This window comes from Mesocricetus auratus, unplaced genomic scaffold (genome assembly GCF_017639785.1).
Source record: "Mesocricetus auratus isolate SY011 unplaced genomic scaffold, BCM_Maur_2.0 Super-Scaffold_100691, whole genome shotgun sequence".
Lineage (NCBI taxonomy): Eukaryota > Metazoa > Chordata > Mammalia > Rodentia > Cricetidae > Mesocricetus > Mesocricetus auratus.
Genome location: NW_024429267.1, coordinates 39,292,260 through 39,311,186, shown reverse-complemented (window position 1 = coordinate 39,311,186; position 18,927 = coordinate 39,292,260). Strand labels below are relative to the sequence as shown.

Sequence of the window (18,927 nt, the reverse complement as noted above, 5' to 3'; positions counted from 1 at the left end):
CCCATCCCATCCCTTTTCTGTTCCCCTAGGAGGGTGAGGCCTTCCATGGGGGAATCTTCAAAGTCTGTCATATCATTTGGAGCAGGGCCTAGGCCCTACCCCATGTGTCAGGCTGAGAGAATATCCCTCTATGTGGAATGGGTTCCCAAAGTCCATTCATATACTAGGGATAAATACTAATCCACTACCAGAGGCCCCATAGATTAACCAGATCTCCAAACTGACATCCTCGTTCAGGGGGTCTGAAACAGTCCTATACTGGTTTCCCAGTTACCAGTCTGGGGTCCATGAGCAACTCCTTGTTCAGGTCAGCTGTTTTTGTGGGTGTCCCTTTCCCCTTTTCTGGGGGACCATGTATGTCTTTCTCTCTTAGGATCCTCCTTGTTTCCTAGTTTCTTTGGCAGTACAGATTATAGGCTGGTACTCCTTTGCTCTATGACTAAAATCCATACATGAGTGAGTACATACCATTTTTGTCTTTTTGTGACTAGGTTATCTCACTCAGAGTGATTTCTTCTAGTTTCATCCATTTCAAGATTCATTGTTTTTTTTCCGCTGAGTGGTACTCCATTGTGTAAATGTACCACATTTTCTCCGTCCATTCTTCAGTTGAGGGGCATCTAGGTTACTTCTAGGTTCTGACTAAGACAAATAATGCTGCTGTGAACATGTTTGAACAGATGTCTTTGTTGTATGAATGTGCATCTTTTGGTATATGCCTAAGAGTGGGATTGCTGAATCTTGTAGACTGATTCCCATTTTCTTGAGAAATCTCCATACTGATTTCTAAAGTGGCTGTACAAAAGAGTTTGCACTCCCATCAGCAGTGGAACAGTGTTCCCCTTTCTCCATATCCTCTCCAGCATAAACTGTCACTGGTGTTTTTGATTTTAGCCATTTTGACAGGATTAGAACATTCCATCCAAACACAAAAGAATATACCTTCTTCTCAGCGCCACATGGAACCTTCTCTAAAATTGACCACATATTTGGCAACATAGCAAACCTCAAGAGGTACAAAAAATTGGAATAATCATGTATCTTATCAGACCACCATGCTTTATAGTTAGAATTCACAATAACACAAATTATAGAAAACCTACAAACTCATAGAAATTGAATAATGTGCAATTGTACCATTCCTAGGTCAAGAAAGAAATAAAAAAGAAATTAAAGACTTCCTAGAATTCAGTGAGAATGAAGACACAACATACCCAAACTTATGGGACACTTTGAAAGCAGTGCTAAGAGGAAAGTTCATAGCACTAAGTGCCCACATGAGGAAACTGGAGAATAGTCACACTAGAGAATTAACAGCACAATTGAAAGCTCTAGAACAAAAAGAAGCAAACTCACCCCAGAGGAGTAGACACTAGGAAATAATCAAATTGAGGACTGAAATCAATAAAGTAGAAATTAGGAAAACATTACAAAGAATCAATGAAACAAAGAGTTGGTTCTTCAAGAAAATCAACAAGATAGACAAACCTTTATCCAAACTAACCAAAAGGCGGCGAGAGAGCTTGCTAATTAACAAAATCAGAAATGAAAAGGGGGACATAACAGTAGCCACTGAGGAAATACAGAGAATCATCAGTTCATACTTTGAAAACCTGTACTCCATAAAATTCGAAAACCTAAAGAAAATGGACAATTATCTGGATAGATATCACTTACCAAAATTAAATCAAGAACACATAAGCACTTTAAATAGATCTATAATCCCTAATGAAATAGAAGCAGTCATCAAAAGTCTCCCAACCTAAAAAAGCCCGGGGCTAGATGACTTCAGTGCAGAATTCTACCAGAAATTCAAAGAACAGCTAATAGCAATTCTCCCCAAAGTATTCCACACAATAGAAGCAGAAGGGTTATTGCCAAACTCTTTTTACGAGGCTTTGCTGTATTTTAAAGTGTCTTTTTCTTCGTGGTTGTTTGGGGAAATTACAACCAACATTTTAACTGGTTGGGGTGAAAGGACGTTAGCTTCAACACTGTAAGGACGTTAGCTTCAACACTGGAAGGACGTTAGCTTCAACACTGTAAGGAAGTTAACTTCAACACTGTAAGGATGTTAGCTTCACTGTAAGGACGTTAGCTTCAACTCTGTAAGGCAGTTAGCTTCAACACTGGAAGGACGTTAGCTTCAACACTGTAAGGACGTTAGCTTCACTGTAAGGACGTTAGCTTCAACACTGGAAGGACGTTAGCTTTACTTAAGAATGTTAGCTTCAGCACTAAGGATGTTAGGCTCTGTATGTCTCCATCATGGTGGATCACATCTTTACATGTGATGTCTATGTTGAGAGATTTAAAAGGCAAATGCGCAAAACAATTACAGATTGCAGGAATGCTGGTCCCAGCTGACGCACAGCATTGTTATCTCGTCTCTACCTAGGAAGTTATATTAGTAATGTCTGTTTTCTCACAGCCTCATGTAGCTGTCTAGTGTCTTTCCTTTCAGACTGAAGAACTATGTTGTGTATTTCTTGTATCTATCTCAGCTGTCAGTGAACTCCCTCAGCCTTTGTTATCTGGAAATCTTATTCTTTCTTGAAGTTTGGCTTTGCTGGATATTGAATTGTTGGCTGACAGGTTTTTCTTCAAACACTTGAACTATGTCCTGCTGCCTTCTGGGCTTGACCGTTTGTCTTATTGGGAAACCTTGTCGAGGGGAGCTGAGCTGCCCTGCTTCCCGCCTCCCTCTGTGCTGGAGCGTCACAGCTTGACTGTAATGGGTCTCAGTGGCATGTCTTTGAGTTCTTCCTTCTTTGGAATTTGTTGAGCTTGGATGTGAACATTGATTGGTGTTTTTCATCAAATCTGGGAAGTTTTGGTTCATATTTCTTCACATATTTGACTGAACCCTGGGCTCCTGTGGTATGCGTGATGGTGTATGATGGATTCCCACAGGTCCCTCAGGCTTTGTTCATATTTTTATTTCCTGAACATGGGTAACTTGTTAGTCGTTTTATATTCAGGTTCCACGATTCATTGTTTTCTGTGATTAAATCTGCCACAGAGCCGTCTAATCAGTGTTTCATTTTATTTATCCTCTTGAATTTCTGCTTGTTTGTTTTATAATTTCTTTTTTCATGACATGGTATCTCTGTTTAAGAGTCCTGGCTGTCCTGGAATTTACTTTGTAGAGCAGGCTGGCCTCAAACTCACTGAGATCTGTTCCCTCTGCCTCCCAAGTGCTGGGATTAAAGGCGTGTACCACCGCCACCTGGCTTGTTTTATAATTTCTGCTCATGTTATCCTTATTTTGTTCAGTGTTTTTCTGATTTCTTTGCATTCTTTTCCCATGCTTATTATTATTTAGTCCATTGAACATATTTAGGAAAGCTGCTGTAGCATCTATGACTAATTTCAATGTATGGGTTTCCTCTGGTTTGTTTAGTTTTTCCTAAGAATGACTGCACCCGTTTGCTTGTTTTATGATGTGTAATTTGTTGTTGAATAGTAGAAATTCAAAGTATTCTGTCTGGTAACATGCTTTTTGTTTTTCTCCTTTGAGGCAGGGTCTCATGTAGCCCAGGCTGGCCTCAAACTCACTATGTAGCTGAGAATGGCTTGAACCTTCTGCTTCCCAAGTGCTAGATTGTAGGCATGCATGGTCTTAGTTAGGGTTTCTATTTCTGTGAGGAAACACCATGACCATGGCAACTCTTATATAGGAAAAATATTTAATTGGAGTGACTTACAGTTCAGAGGTTTAGCCCATTATCATCTTGACAAGAGGCATATGTGATTCTGGAGCTGAGAGTCCTTATATCTTGACTCAGAGGCAACAGGAAGTGGTTTATCTCACTGGGCATGGCTTAAGCATATATGAGACTTCAAAGCCCATCTCCATAGTAACACACTTCAATAAGGCCACACATCCTAATAGTGCTACTCCCTTTGGGAGCCATTTTCTTTCAAACCACCACAACTGCCATGCCTGTTTTTCTGATAACTTACAAATTGGGTTCTTTCAGTCTTCAGGGACTACTGATCTTTACTTGTTGTATGTGGGATCTGTCTGACTGTGACTTTCCTAAGCTACTTTTGTAAAATTCATGTTGCTCTGCAGTTGTGGTGCCAATTGCTACCTCTCCTGCATGTCCAGAGTTTACCCTCTACAAGATTCAGGTGATGTATGACGTTAATCCCAACACCAGGGAGGTAGAGCCAAGCGGATCTCTCTATAAGTTCAAAGCCAACCTGATCTACAGAGTGTGTTCCGGGATTACCAGGGCTGTTATGCAGAGAAACCCTGTCTTGAAAAAGAACAAAACAAAGAAGATGGTCTTAGATCTCAAAATGGACAAAGGTGGGGAACAAGGTGTTCTTTTCCCTTGTAATAGGGATACTGAGTCCATCAGAATTGAAAGGAGGGCTGCCTCTGTTCTGGGCCTGCAGCCGTCAGAAGTAGCAGTAAGTAGTGAAATATAAATCCTGACTGGAGATGTGCACAGTGGTAGAGTTCTTGCTTAGTGTGGATGCCCAGCACCTCAAAAGAAAAACCACAGCCCTAACTTGAGGATGACGTCTTTGTTGTCCATCCTTTAGTGCTAATGAGCCACAGTAGTATATGGGTTGTCACATCATGGTTGGTTGCTATGGCTGGGGAAGATAGCAGCTAGTCATGTGAGATTTACCTGCTTCTTCATTCTTGATCCTCCAAGGGTTTCACTAGACTCCAGAGTTCCAAAATAGTTTCTTCCAACAGTCCTGTGGCTGAAGTTATTTCATTCATGGTTTCCCAAAGCTTCCTCTTCTATCTTCTGTGATATCACTTGCTGTGTCCTGTAGTGCGTAGTGTCATTTCCAACTAATTTGATCATTTGAGCCCATGAGTTTGAGACTAGTGAGATCCATCTCAAAAACAAACCATTTTATACCAACAAGAGTACCATATCCCAAGCCCATAATTCCTATGTTGAATATTTTTTAGTGTTCCTTTCTTTTCTTCTTGGAGTGAGGAGGGGCAAGGCCTTGTTAAATTGCCTAGATTGGCTTCAAACTCCTAATATTCCTGTCTTGGCTTCCAGAATTTTGGGATCATTGGTATGCTCTATCATGCCTGCCTATATTTTTTAAACTATAAATATAAAAGTTTCATTAAAAAATAAGAGCTGCTTGAGAGATGGCTCAGAGGTTAAGAGCACTAGCTGCTCTTCCAGAGGCCCTGAGTTCAATTCCCAGCAACTACAGATGGTTTACAACCATCTGTAATGAGATCTAGTGCTCTCTTCTGGCCTGCAGGCACATATGCAGACAGAACACTGTATACATAACAAATAAATAAATCCTAAAAAAAAAAAAAAGCCTGGTGGTGGTGGTGCACGCCTTTAATGCCAGCACTCAGGAGACAGAGGCAGGCAGATCTCTGTGAGTTCGAGCCAGGACAGCTTCCAAAGCCACAGAGCCACAGAGAAACCCTGTAGAGAGAAAACTTTTCCTTGCCAGCCTCTTTGGTTTTTCCCCCGCCAGTCGCCTGGGCTCTAATGCATTGTAGTCCCCAAATAACACACAAGATGCTGTATTAATTATGAAGCTGTTGGCCTTGCTTGTTTCTTACTGGCTAGCTCTGACTTAAGTATTTAACCCATCTAAGTATTTCTCTTACCAGACGGACATCTTTTTTTTTTCTTCTTTTTTTTTGGTTTTACCAGACAGGGTTTCTTTGTATTGTTTTGGAGGCTGTCGGTCCAGCCCGGCCTCGAACTCACAGAGATCCGCCAGCCTCTGCCTCCCGAGTGCTGGGATTAAAGGCGTGCGCCACCAACGCCTGACCCAGACGGACATCTTAATTCTCTGGTGGGCTACATGATGACTCCCTGTGTTTCTCCTACCCAGAGTTCTCTTCGATTCCTAGTCCCACCTATCTTGCTTCCCTGTTGGCCAACAGTGCTTTATTGACATATACACAGGACTTCCCCATCAAAACCCTGTCTGGAAAAACAAAAAAACCAAAAACAAACAAACAACAAAAAAGAGCTGGGTGGTAGTGGTGCATGCTTTTAATACCAGTACTCAGAGGTAGGCAGATCTCTGTGAGTTATAGGTCCCCTTGGTCTACAGAGTGAGTTCCAGGAAACCTTGTTTCAAAAAAGAAAAACAAAACAAAACAAAAATAAGTCAGCATACAAAATAATAGTTGTTTTTCCTCCTCTTTCTTGCTACCCCAGACCTGACAAGGCCTCATGTAGTCTGGCTAGCCTAGAACTCCCAAACCTCTGGTCATCATCTCCCAAGTGCTGGGTACCCCACCACACCTAGCTTAAAATATTTTCCTACATGTATGTCATTGCATTTTGCTCATATTAGTCTCCAGCACATTGTAACTTTTTTGACTGTTCAGTGATTGCTTCTAGATTGTAATAAATATCTTAACACAAAAAAATCATTACATTTATTTGTGTGTGTGTTCACACATGTGGAGGTCTGAGGACAGCCTATGGGCTTCACTTCTGTCTGTCTATCATGTGTGTCCTGAGGATAGAACTTAGATAGTCTGCTTCATGGCAAATACATTTACTCATTGATCTATTTCACCAGCCCTCAGCAGAATCTATTTCCAATTAATATTGACTCAATTGTGGTAAGACAATGACTTGGCTTAAATATACCTACCTTTTCTTGTGTGTGTGTGTATGTGTGTGTATCAAGTTATAAGCCCAAATTCAGTGTTATAATTATTACTTTATTTTGTTCTTTATTTTTAAAAAAATATTTTTAAGGATGTGTGTATCTGAGTCTGCCTTAGGTGTATAGGTACCTGTGGAGGCCAGAAGATGGTGTAATGTAGTAAACTTTGTGGCTGGACTGTTTTTCAATCTCCAGCCTGCAAATAACAACACAGAGATTTCTTATTAATTATGAAAGCTTGGCCATTATGAAAGCTTGGAAGATCTCCAGGAGCTGGAGTTATAGGCTGTTATAAGTCTCTTGATGTGGGTTCTGTGATTCGAATTCAGCAAATGCTCTAACTACTGAACTGCTGCTTGAGTCCTGTGTGTGTGTGTGTGTGTGTGTGTGTGTGTGTGTGTGTGTGTGTGTGTGTGTGTGTGTATCTGTGCTTGTGGACAGTTGTATATTCCCATGGTGACCGGTAGAGGTCAGAATACAGCCCCAGGTGTTAGTCCTTGCTTTCCATCTTGTTTTGAGAGTGTCTGGTTGTCCCCTCCTGTGTATTCCAAGATAGCTGGCCCATGAGCTTGTGGGAATACCCCTGCCTCAGCCTCCCATCTTGCTGTAGAAGTACTGGGACCATGGAAGTTCAAGCATCCCTATCTGGCTTTGGGTCCTGGAGATCTGAGCTCTGGTTCTTGTGTTTGCAGTTACCCACTGAGCCATCTCCCTAGCCTCCAGCATTTGGTTTTTTTTTTTTTTTTTTGGTTTTTATGAGACAGGGTTTCTCTGTATTGTTTTCGAGGCTGTCGGTCCAGCCCGGTCGAACTCACAGAGATCCGCCTGCCTCTGCCTCCCGAGTGCTGGGATTAAAGGCGTGCGCCACCACCGCCCGGCAAGGTAACCATTTTTTTGTGATCTCAATTGCTTCCTGAGGATTTGAGTTGCTGTCTCAAGTGTCATCCTGAGATCATAAGGGACTGGTAGAAACCTTAATTAAAAACACTAGAATCTCAGGTGTCTAAATCTTATTTAGTACTTAGCCGCCCCCCCTCCCCTGGAGGTAGGTGGGAGACAGGGTCTTTCAGTGTAACTCAGACTAGCCTTGGGCTCATTATGTAGCTCATGCTGTTCATGATGCAGAACTTGTAGCATAATCCTGCTGCCTCAGCTTCCCAAGTGCTGGGGTTAAAAGCATGAGCGGCCTTCCTGGCTTGCTTAGCAGTTTTTTGTTGTTGTTTGTTTGTTTTATCATAAACATTTCTTCACAGGTAGTTCATTTCCAGAGACTTGAATACTTGTCCTAGTTTTATAGTCTTTTTTAAAAGGGATTTTCCAAACTCAGTTCTGCGGTTGCTGGAAGTCTACCCACTTACCTGTTATTTTTTGCCGAGTAGCGATGGCTTTTGTTTTGTGACAAGCTGTAAGGGCTTAAGGCTTTTACTCTCCGTAATGCCGTTGTCGTGACAAAGTCCTTGTGCTGTGTTTCCCTTCACCACCTCCAAGCCTTAGCTGAGCATGAGCAGATACTGCAGATCACTTCAGTGGCAGTAGCATGACTTCTGGGGCTACTCCCAGGGTGCGTGCTGGCTGCCTCTCCCTGGCAGCTCTGTGCACACTGGGTGCTGGACTTGAGGGAAAGCGGTGGGGCACACATCCTGGCGGACTCTTTGAGGAGCCACTGTCAAGCAAGGGAACACGCTTCGTTTCAGAAAGTGACATGTTAGCCAGTTATGGGAACAAGTTGCACATGCAATCTTGGGAGCATTTTCCTGATTAGATCTTTTGCCTCCTGCATAGAGATTTCTGTGCAAGCGAAGCAAAACTGGATTTTATTGTTGGCTTTGCCTTCCTGCAGATAACTTCGTGAGTACTCCTGTAACCAGGTGCTTTCCTTTGTGTGTTGACAGAGAAATGTCACAGCATCCGGAGTCATCCCTCAAATCTCTCTGATCATGGGCCCGTGTGCTGGTGGGGCGGTCTACTCTCCTGCCCTAACAGACTTCACATTCATGGTCAAGGTAAGAAAGCTGTGCCTGTTTCTGGTGCCCTGAGAGTCCTGCTGCTCCCATCTGCAATGAACATGATGCCTGACCCAGATCTAGGTCCTTATCTGCGTTCTCATTGGTGTTCATTGGAACAGAGATAAGCCCTGAGGGGAGGGAAGGTTTGGCACGGGACCTGGAGTGTCTGAGGAAGGTGCTTCTGGGCTCTGTGGTTTTACCTGTGATCTGAATTGCAAATGGTCTCACATAATCAGAAGATCCTGTGCTTTGCCCAGATTGATGGCTGTTTACTGACCAGGGCTCCCTGGGGAGGTCCACTGTGGTCTCCTTTATTGCCAAGTGGCTCCCCATGTCCCTGTGTTTCTTCTTTCTTCACCTTTTTTTTTTTTTTTTTTTTTTTGCTGCTTTACTACCCTTTTTGTAATGGTAATGGAGAAATTTGACCTCCAACTTCAGTTTGAGAGGCGTGTGTCAATGTAGTACCTGGCTTTAATGGAATGGGATTTTAAATGATTTTTATTTTTATTATTTATTTACTTATTTTGGGTTTTAGAGACAGGGTTTCACTGGTAGCCCTGACTGGAATATTGCTGGGATTAGATGTTTATGCCACCACCACCCAGCATGATTTTTATTTTATTTCACTTTTTGAGGTTGTTTTTTGAGACAGGGTCTTACTGTGCAGCCTTGACTGGTCTGGAACCATGTAGAACAAACTGGCCTTGAACTCACAGAGACCCGCCTGCCTCTGACTCCTGAGTGCTGGGATCAAAGGTGTGCACCACTGTGTCCACATTAAAAAATTTTTTTGAACCAGGCTTTCTTTGTGTAGTACTGGCTATCCTGGACCTCGATCAATAGACCAAGCTGGCCTCAAACTCAAAGATCTGCCTGTCTGCCTTTGCTGGGATTAAAGGTGTGTACTACTACCACCTGACTGATGAATTATTTTTTTATTCCTCTTGAAATTATATGTGGGTAACTATCCTAAATCTAATAGTTAAGATAGAAAGGTTGATTTTTTTTAATGTCCAAAAAATGAGTAGTAAAAACCATGTCAGAGAAAAGCTGAGGGGAAAGTAATGGTAGTTACTTAGTGTGAGGGACAGTTTCAGAAGGAAGGTGACTTGGGCATTTTGTTCTCAAGGGCAGTTTGGCGGTCGGAATCCAAAAGTGCTACTCTTGCCCAACCATTCTATTCCTAGCCACAATTGAAAGCATCTTTTTAATCCTTTTATTGAAAATAGAGTTTTCAAACATACAATATTTCTGCTTTTGGCTTCCTTCCCTCCACTCCTCCCAGCTCCTCCCCATCTCCTCCACATCTGGATCCACTCCCTTTCTGTCTCTTGTTAGAAAACAAACAGGCATCTAAGAGATAGCACTAAACTAAAGCACATTTAAATAGGGCAAAACAAACAAACATATGGAAGAGAGACCAAGAAAAGGCCTAAGAAGCAGATATAGACATAGAGACACTCTTGTTCACACACCTAGTAATCCCATAATAACCCAATACCAGAAGCCATAATATACATGTGAAGGACCTGCAGGGTGAAAATAAATAAATATTAAGAAAAAAAAAGAGATAGAATCTGGGGGACAACGCCCCCACAAGGCACTATGAGACAAGGAACATGTTTTCCCCCCATTCAGACTCCCTTGGAGAAAACTAAAGTTTCATCTGCAAGCGGTTATCAGTTGGAGTTAACTCCTTCAGCTCTAGGCCCATCTGGTGCAGCCCTGTGCATGCTGGTCTCTGAGTTCACGTGTGTGTCAGTCCTGCTGTGTTTACAAGAACCTTTTGTTCCTGGCCTCCTCCTGCCCCTCTGGCTCTTATACTCTTTCTGCCTCCTCTTCTGCAGGGTTCCCCGAGCCTGAAGTGGCAAGGCTTTTATGGAGACATTCACTGAAGGCTGTAGTGTTCCGAGGTCGCTTACTCCCTGAATGTTGTCTGCCCGATAGTCTCTGTATTTGTTCCCATCTGCTGTAGGAGGGGGCTTCTCTAATGATAGCTAAGCAAGGCACTAATTATCGGGGAATGTCATTAGGAGTCATTTTATAGCCATGTTCCTTTCGTTACTAGACTAACCTAGTTAATAAAGTTGAGTAGAACAGTGTTTGGTTTTCCCCTAGGTCCCTGGACTATCTAGTCTCAGATTTTTGGTCACACAAGCAGCATCAGTGTGGGTTCCATTGTAGCTGGTCTTTCTTTGGACTGCCAGCTCCCAAATAATGACAGAGAGACTTCTTTTATTAATCATAAAAGTTTGGCCTTAGCTTAGGCTCATTGCCAACTAGCTCTTATAATTTAAATTTATCTACTTCTGTTAATATACATTCTGCCCTGTTCTCCTCCGTACCGTATATCCGAGTCCTGTGTCTCACTATCAGATCCCTTGCATCAGATTTCCCCCCCAAGTTCCTCTCTCTTCCCAGAAGTCCCACCTATCCTCTCCTGCCTAGCTTTTGACTGTTCAGCTCTTTATTAAAACAGTCAAAAGGAACCTTCACACAGTGTACAAAAAGATTATGCCACAGCATTCCATCTTGTGTAGTGGGCATTAAATCAAATCAGCTTTGTGTCACCATTGATTACACTAGCAGGTAGGACACCATTGTAGATCAAAGGGTTTGTAACTGGGTTGGTGTTTACCTATCTCTCTTGGCAGCATGCTGAGTACCTTCCAGTATTACGAACATTAGCCCGTAGGGGTGAAAGATCTTGTTAGGCCTCAATTCAACTTCTTCATGTTTAGTGAATTGTACGGGTCAGTTTGTGAAGAGCAACCTATAGTTTTGGCAACAGCCTGGGTTGTTTGGAGTTCACATGGGACCCCTTTGGCCAACAATTCAATTAGACATAGCACATTCCCGGTGCTGGAAGCTTCATCTGGTGACAACAGATTCCCACAACTCCATTGTTATTTAGCAACTTCACTTACATCATCTTCATATATTGTATATTTTGGGAAGCTTCTACTGTATTAGGTTTCCATACTAGCCCTCAAATGACCCTTAAACAATTTTAGCTTTCTTCCTGTATTCCTTAATTTTAACTGTTCCTTTTTATATTCCCTCTCCTCTCCTCTCCCCACTTGATCCTCCTCTTCTTGCCCCCCTGAATCCGTAACTGTCTATTCTATTTCCTTTCTTAGGGACAACTATCCCTCCCCTCTAGTCCCTTACTTTATACCTAACCTCTGTGGATCTACAGATTGTAGCTTGGTCATCACTGACAACCACTAATATCCACATTCCGTAATTGTCTTTCTGGGTCTGGGTTCCTGTGGTGGTTTGAAAGAAAATGATCCCCAAAGGGAGTGACACTATTAGGAGGTGTGGCTTTGTTGGAGTAGGTATAGCCTTGTTGGAGGAAATGTGTCACTGTGGGGTTGGGTTTTGAGATCTCCTATGCTCAAGCTATACTCTCAGGAAGTAAGACAGTTCACTTCCTGTTGCCTGCAGAACAAGATATAGAACTCTCAACTCCTTCTCCAGCTCCATGTTTGCCTGCATGTTGCCATGTCCTGCCATGATATGAATGAACTAAACCTTTGAAACTGTAAACCCCTCCAATTAAATGTTTTCCTTTATAAGAGTTGCTGTGGTCATGGTGTCTCTTCACAGCAATAGAAACTCTAATTAAGACAGTTAACTCACTTGGGATGATTTTTTTTCTGGTTCCATCATTTATCTGTGAATTTCATTTTCATTTTTAATGGCTGAGTAATATTCCATTGTAAAAATGTATCACTTTTTTTTTTTTTTTTTTTTTGTCCATTCACCTGTTGACAGATATCCAGGTTGTTTCCAATTTCTGGCTTCTATGAATAGAACATTGAAAAAGGTTGAACAAGTGTCTCTATGGAGGGATGATTGTCTTTTGGTTATGCCCAAGAATTATAGATGGATCTTTTGTTTTGTTTGTTTTGTTTTCGAAATAAGGTTTTTCTGTGTAACAGCTCTGACTGTCCTGGAACTCGCTCTATAGACCATACTGGCCTTGAACTCAAAGATCTACCTGCCTCTACTGCTGGGGATATCTTGCTTGTACAAATAAAACCTGTCTGAAGATCAGAGGATGGAGCTTGCCACTAGCGAACCTTAGACGTCTGGAGGTACTGGGATTAATGGTGTGCGCCACCACCACCCAGCTAGCTGGATCTTGAGGTAGATTGATGCCCATCTTCCTGAGGAACTGCCACACTGATTTCCATAGTGGCTGCACAAGTTTGCAATGGACGAGTGTCCCCTTACTTCACATCTTTGCCATCATGAGCTGTTGTTTATGCTATTAATCTTAGCCACTTTGACAGGTGTAAGATGAAATCTCAAAGTAGTTTTGATTCACATTTCTCTGATGATTAGCAGTGTTGAGCATTTTCTTTTTCTTTTTTGTTTTGTTTTGTTTTTTTTGAGACAGGGTTTCTCTGTATTGTTTTGGAGGCTGGAACATTTTCTCTAAGTGTTTCTCCACCAGTTGAGTTTCCTCTTTTGAGAATTCTCTGTTTGAATCTGTACCCTATTTTTTAATTGGGTTATTTTCTTGATACCAATTTCTTGAGTTCCTTATATATTTTTGATATTAGCCCTCTGTAGGCTGCCACTTTGTCCAAATGATTATGTCCCTTGCTGTGCAGAAGCTTCTCAGTGTCACAAGGTCCCATTTATTAGTTGCTGGTCTTAGTGGCTGTGCCAACAGAGTTCTGTTCAGAAAGGCTTTTCCTGCACCAGTGAATGATTAAAAGCATATTAATGGGCTTGGGTGCAGCCCAGCTGGCAGACTGCTTGTTCAGCACACGCAGAGCCCTAGGTTGAACTCCTAGCTCTACATAAATGGGGCTGAGTAGCACATGTATACAGCCTCACAGGAGGTAGAGGCAGGAGGATTGAAGTTCAGGGGCATCCTTGGCTACCCTGTGAGTTTAAAGCTAGCCTAAGATCCACGAGATTCTGTTTGAGCAACAACAATAATAATAAAAAAAAACACTAAGGAGTATAGAAATGCCCAACAGTATGAAGAGTTTAGAGATTTAAGTGCTGTTTTTGGCAATGGTGGAGCAATTAGCATGACTCCCGGGCAAGGGTGGCATACAAATTTGTGAAGGATTTGCATTTAAAACACAGTAACATACTGGCCATTGGTGGTGCACACCTTTAATCCCAGCACTCGGGAGGCAGAGGCAGGCGAAGCTCTGTGAGTTTGAGGCCAGCCTGGCCTACAGAGCGAGTTCCAGGACAGCCTCCAATGCTACTGAGAAACCCTGTCTTGAAAAACCAAACAAATAAAAAAATAAAAAACAAACAATAGAAAAAAAACCCCAGTAACAAAGGACCGAGGAGATGGCTTAGTGGGTAAGAGTGTTTGCTGCACAAGAATAAGGACCTGAGTTTGGATCTCCAGCTCCCTTATAAATGCTGGCTCAAAGGAGACAGGATTAATAGGGATTGATGGCAGGCAGCCCCACTGGAAAAACAGTGAGTACTGCTTTCTGTGAGAGACTCCATCTCAGAGATTAAGGTGGAGAATGATAGAGCTGGAAACCCGATGTCCTTTTCTGGCTTCTTCATGTACACTTACATGTATACATGCGTGTACCACACACACTTGCAATACACATGTGTACAAATACACATATGCTACTAAGATCACCAGATTTCATGCCCTACATTTCACCCACCGAATCTATGGCTACCCATCTGGTGCCTCCTGAGTTTTTTCCTATTTGCCTTCAGAGAGATGCTTTGGGACTGTGCAAATCTACTCTCCATGATACATTTTCTCCTTGATTTAGCATCCACTGATGATTCTTGTGCAAACTAATTCATCCTTAGCAGCTGGATTCATAACCCTGGGTTCTACCCCCCAGTTCTGCATAATCTGGGCTTGGTGTACATGTCTGTAATCTAGCACTTGGGAAGTGGAGGTAATAGGACCAGAAGCTCAGTATTGTGTGGACCACAAGGCAAGATGGCTCAGTGGGTAAAAGCACTTGTCTTACAAACCTGAGTTGGAACCTCTGGTAGAAAGAGAGCACCTTCTTTGAGCCCCACACACAAGTGTAATGGCACATGTATGCCTACTCCCTATAGGCATTTCGGGCAGATCGGATGGGACAGGTATTCTGGCACTTGGGAGTCACAGACTACTCAGTGTTACACAGCTCAGATGGAAAGGTATCCTGGAACTCGGGAGCCAAGGACCACCACAGGCAGCAGTAAGCATAGCAGCTTACAGCCCTGCCCCAGGGAAAGGCTTCCCCAGTGTATCAGCTCTGCTCCAGCAGAAGAGGATCTTCCAGCTGGAGATGTTTGCCCAGTGTACCAAGTGTAACAACTCCGCTCTGCTAGGGGAAGGTTTCCCCCCCGCAAAAGCTCTGCCGCAAAAGAAGGTCTTCACCCAAAGCTCGTCAAAGGGGTTTATTGGGAGGGAAGGATCCAGGAGAGTGTCTGCCCTCTGCCAGAGTGGCAGAGGACAGCCGGGTAGCGCGAACAGCCACAAGCTGAACAGACACAGGGTTTATATAGGGGGAATGGTTGTGAGCTGCCATGTGTGTGTTGGGAATCTAACCTGGGTCCTCTGGGAGAGCAACCAGTGCTTCTAACCACAGAGCCATCTCTATCCCCTGCCTGTATGTTTTGTCTTTTCTGGAATATGGTATAGTTGGGATAGTCTTATTGCTAGTCTATATGGAGTCTTTTCAGACCAGCTTCCTTGACTTAGTCTTACACACTTAAGTTCCTTACTTTGCTTGACTGGTAGGTAGTGTCTTAGCACCAAATACTATTTCTTTATCTGTGTGTTTCAGGGATTATTTTATCTGCTTACCCTCTGAAGAACAATTTGTTTTCTTCAAGTTTCTGCATTACTATTATAAACTTCTGGTTTTTGTGTGGACAGAAATTATCAGATGACTTGGATAGATGCCGAAGAGCACATTGCAGAATCAGGTGTTAAATGTAGATTTAGTTTTATAAGAAGCTGCCAAATTGTTTTCCAAAGTGGCCATATCATCATGCATTCCCACCCCCCACTAGTGAAAGAATCATTGCCAAGATTTGACATTAACCAATTTCTTTCTTTTTTTATTATTATTCTTTTTTCTATTTTTGTAATAAAAAATTTACAAAATTTTTTTCATGTTACTCCCTGCTCCCTCTCCCTCCCCTTCCCCCTGCTCCCCCAGCTTCCCGCCCCATCCTCCCTCCGCTCCCCAGAGAGGTAAGGCTTTCCATTGGGGATTTTCAAAGTCTGTCATATCATCCCAGGCAGGGTCTTGGCCCTCCCTCATGTGTCCAGACTTGAGAGAGCATCCCTCCATGTGGAATGGGCTCCCAAAGTCCATTTGTATGCCAGGGATAAATACTGATCAATATCCAAGGTCCCATAGGTTGTCGAGGCCTCCTCACTTACACCCAGGTTCAGGGGGTCTGGATCAGTTCCATGCTGGCCTCCCAGTCACCAGTCTGGGGTCCATGAGCCTTGTTCAGGTCAGCTGTTTCTGTGGCTTTCGCCAGCCAGGTCTTGATTCCTTTGCAAGTCACTCCTCTTAGCAGCTGGGTTCCAGGAGTTCAGTTCAGTGTTTAGCTGTGGGTGTCTGCTTCTGCTTCCATCAGCCATGGGATGAGGGTTCTAGGATGGCATTTAAGGTTAATTATGTACCTCCACATGATCTTGGCTTACTGGAGATTGCCCAGGTGTCCTATCTTCCCCAGCAGCTATATGGCATCTTGCTGGCGACTCAACCTCTGTGTTCGTTTTCCCAGAAATCTCCTGGTCTGGTAGCCTTGCCTACACCTTCTGCCTGGCTTCTGGCCAATCAGCATTTTATTAAGCCAATATGAGTGACAAATCTTTACAGTGAACAAGAGCATTTTCCTACATCATTTCCCCCTTTTTTCTCTTCAAAATAAGAACCCTGAATGTAGTCTCCTTTGTTTGGGTTTTTCCTGATGATTATCCATACTAACTTGTAACCAAAGTGTTAAACAAACACAAACATTTATAATCCATTTTCGGGAAGTGCGTGAAGTTTTCTAGGCTACTCCCTGATGATTGGAGCCGCTGGTAATCTTATGGGGAGAATTTAGGGTTATGGTCAAGTCCTGACTGGAGTATTCTGTGAGGCTGGGTCATCTCAGCCAGCAGTCTTTTTTTTCTTTTTTTGGTTTTTATGAGACAGGGTTTCTCTGTATTGTTTTGGAGGCGGTCGATCCAGCCTGGCCTCGAACTCACAGAGATCCACCTGCCTCTGCCTCCCGAGTGCTGGGATTAAAGGCGTGCGCCACCACCGCCAGGCTCAGCCAGCAGTCTTGAAGCTGTTCTTGATGCAGAACTCAGAAGAAACCGTAGCAGAGGTACTCTGAAACGTTAGATCATCTGGGCCATCTATTCCCATTCGAGATTTTTCAGGGAATCTTCCTCAATCAAACCTTATGTTTCTTAATGCAAACTGAATCCACAGCCTCTCATTTCCTGTGGAAACAAAAGCAAACCTATTCTTCAAAATAACATATCTTTTGACTCAAATTTTGAAGTAAAGGCATTTTTAAAATATATATTTTGGATTAAGACAGCAACATTTATAATCAAGTGTCTTTTGGCAGCTGTTGGTCCTTCCTCATCAGTCAAACAATTTAAAGACAACACAACATATAGTATCCAGATCTTCTATGCATTTCCATCTTTATATGGCTTTTATTGCTCTATTTCTTTTATTCATTTATTTATTTTTTAAAGATTTTATTTATTATGTATACAGTACTTCATGTATGCCTGCAGGCCAGAAGAGGGCACCAGATCTCATTACAGATGGTTGTGAGCCACCATGTGGTTGCTGGGAATTGAACTCAGGACCTCTGGAAGAGCAGCCAGTGCTCCTAACCTCTGAGCCATCTCTCCAGCCCTATTTCTTTCATTTTTAATTTTTATTTTTCGGTTTTTTTTTGATATAGGGTTTCTCTGTGTATCTTTGGCTGTCTTGGAACTCACTCTGTAGACCAGACTGGCCTTGAAATCACAGAATCCACCTACCTCTGCTTCCAGAGTGCTGAGATTAACGGCATGCAAAGCCACCTCTAGGTTTATACTTTTTGTTTTTTTGTTTGTTTGTTTTGATTTGTCATGTTTGGGATTAAACCGAGGGTCTAGCCCAGGCAAGTACTCAAACAGTCCCTATCTTTAAGCTAGGCAAGCACTCCACACTGAGCCTTTGTTTCCTTGTCAGGACCAGTGGAGTTTGTGAGCTTCTTTCTAGACTCCATGGGCTGCTCCATTGACCCTCATTTGTTGGGCAATGCATCACTGCCTTAATTACTATATATTTAGATCTTTTTACGCTTCATTCTTATTTTATTATGTAAGAGTGTTTTGCCCTCTTACATAGTATAAGTATGTGTACTAAGTAGGTGCAGTGCCCATTGATGCTAAAAGAAGGTGTCATATCCCCTGGGACTAGACATAAAATACATAAATCTAATTAAAAAATTTTTAAAAAGAAAACATATTTCACAAGATGCAAGTTACTTATGAACCTAAAAATTTTAGAAGATTATTTTGACGTTTATTTCATTGCTAGCAGATTCTGGGAACATAGAACTGACTGTGGGTTCCCATACAGAAGCAAGTAGATGGGGCTCATTGTCGCCTGATGGTGGCTCCGAAGTCTGGTTAATGAGCATAAAAGGCCTGGTGCGCTTTAACCATGGAAGGCACTTCTGTAAAATGTGCGTGTTAAGGAGGAATACCTAACTGTAATACATAACTGCTCGATCTGATTGTTATAAAGTCAGGGCCACAACCTATTACCCAAGCCAGGTCCTGCCTGCCACCCATCCTCGGTAAATGAATTAAAAGAGCCGGATTAGGGGAAAGCAGAAAAAGATCGATTCACTGTGGCCACACTGGGAGGAAGGACAGAGAGAGCAAGGCCCCGGGCCGGTCTTCAAGGTCCTGAAGTGAGATTAATGGACCCTCTCTGGTCGCGTGTGCGCCCTCTAAGCAGTTCTGGTCACCATGTGGTCCTGCCCACCACACCAGTCCCTGTCTGGCCTGGCAGCTTGTTGGAGCTCTGTGAAATCTCTTTCAGGGAGACCCCACCCCTGCCTTCCCACCCAGCACCCCCTTCCTTACTCCCCCAAGCTGGTGCCCTTCCCTTCTCCAGGTGTGATTCCTAGGGAAATTCCCACTTGTTTGGGGTCCACGTCTAGAGACTGACAGATGGAGCTACCTACTTAGATTATCTTCATTTCTGCCAGGCCCTATAGGTAATTTTGTTATTTTAGAATTTCAGTTGCA

The 18,927-nt window shown here is 42.8% G+C and overlaps 1 protein-coding gene across 1 annotated transcript in view; it reads left to right on the top strand.

The window, feature by feature from the left end:
* Positions 1-18,927, top strand: part of Pccb (propionyl-CoA carboxylase subunit beta) — a 66,594-nt gene that overhangs the window by 13,006 nt on the left and 34,661 nt on the right. Inside the window, exon 6 of the mRNA XM_005072016.4 lies at positions 8,532-8,642. Within this exon, the coding sequence (XP_005072073.3) occupies positions 8,532-8,642 (111 nt within the window). The remainder of the gene's footprint in view (positions 1-8,531; positions 8,643-18,927) is intronic.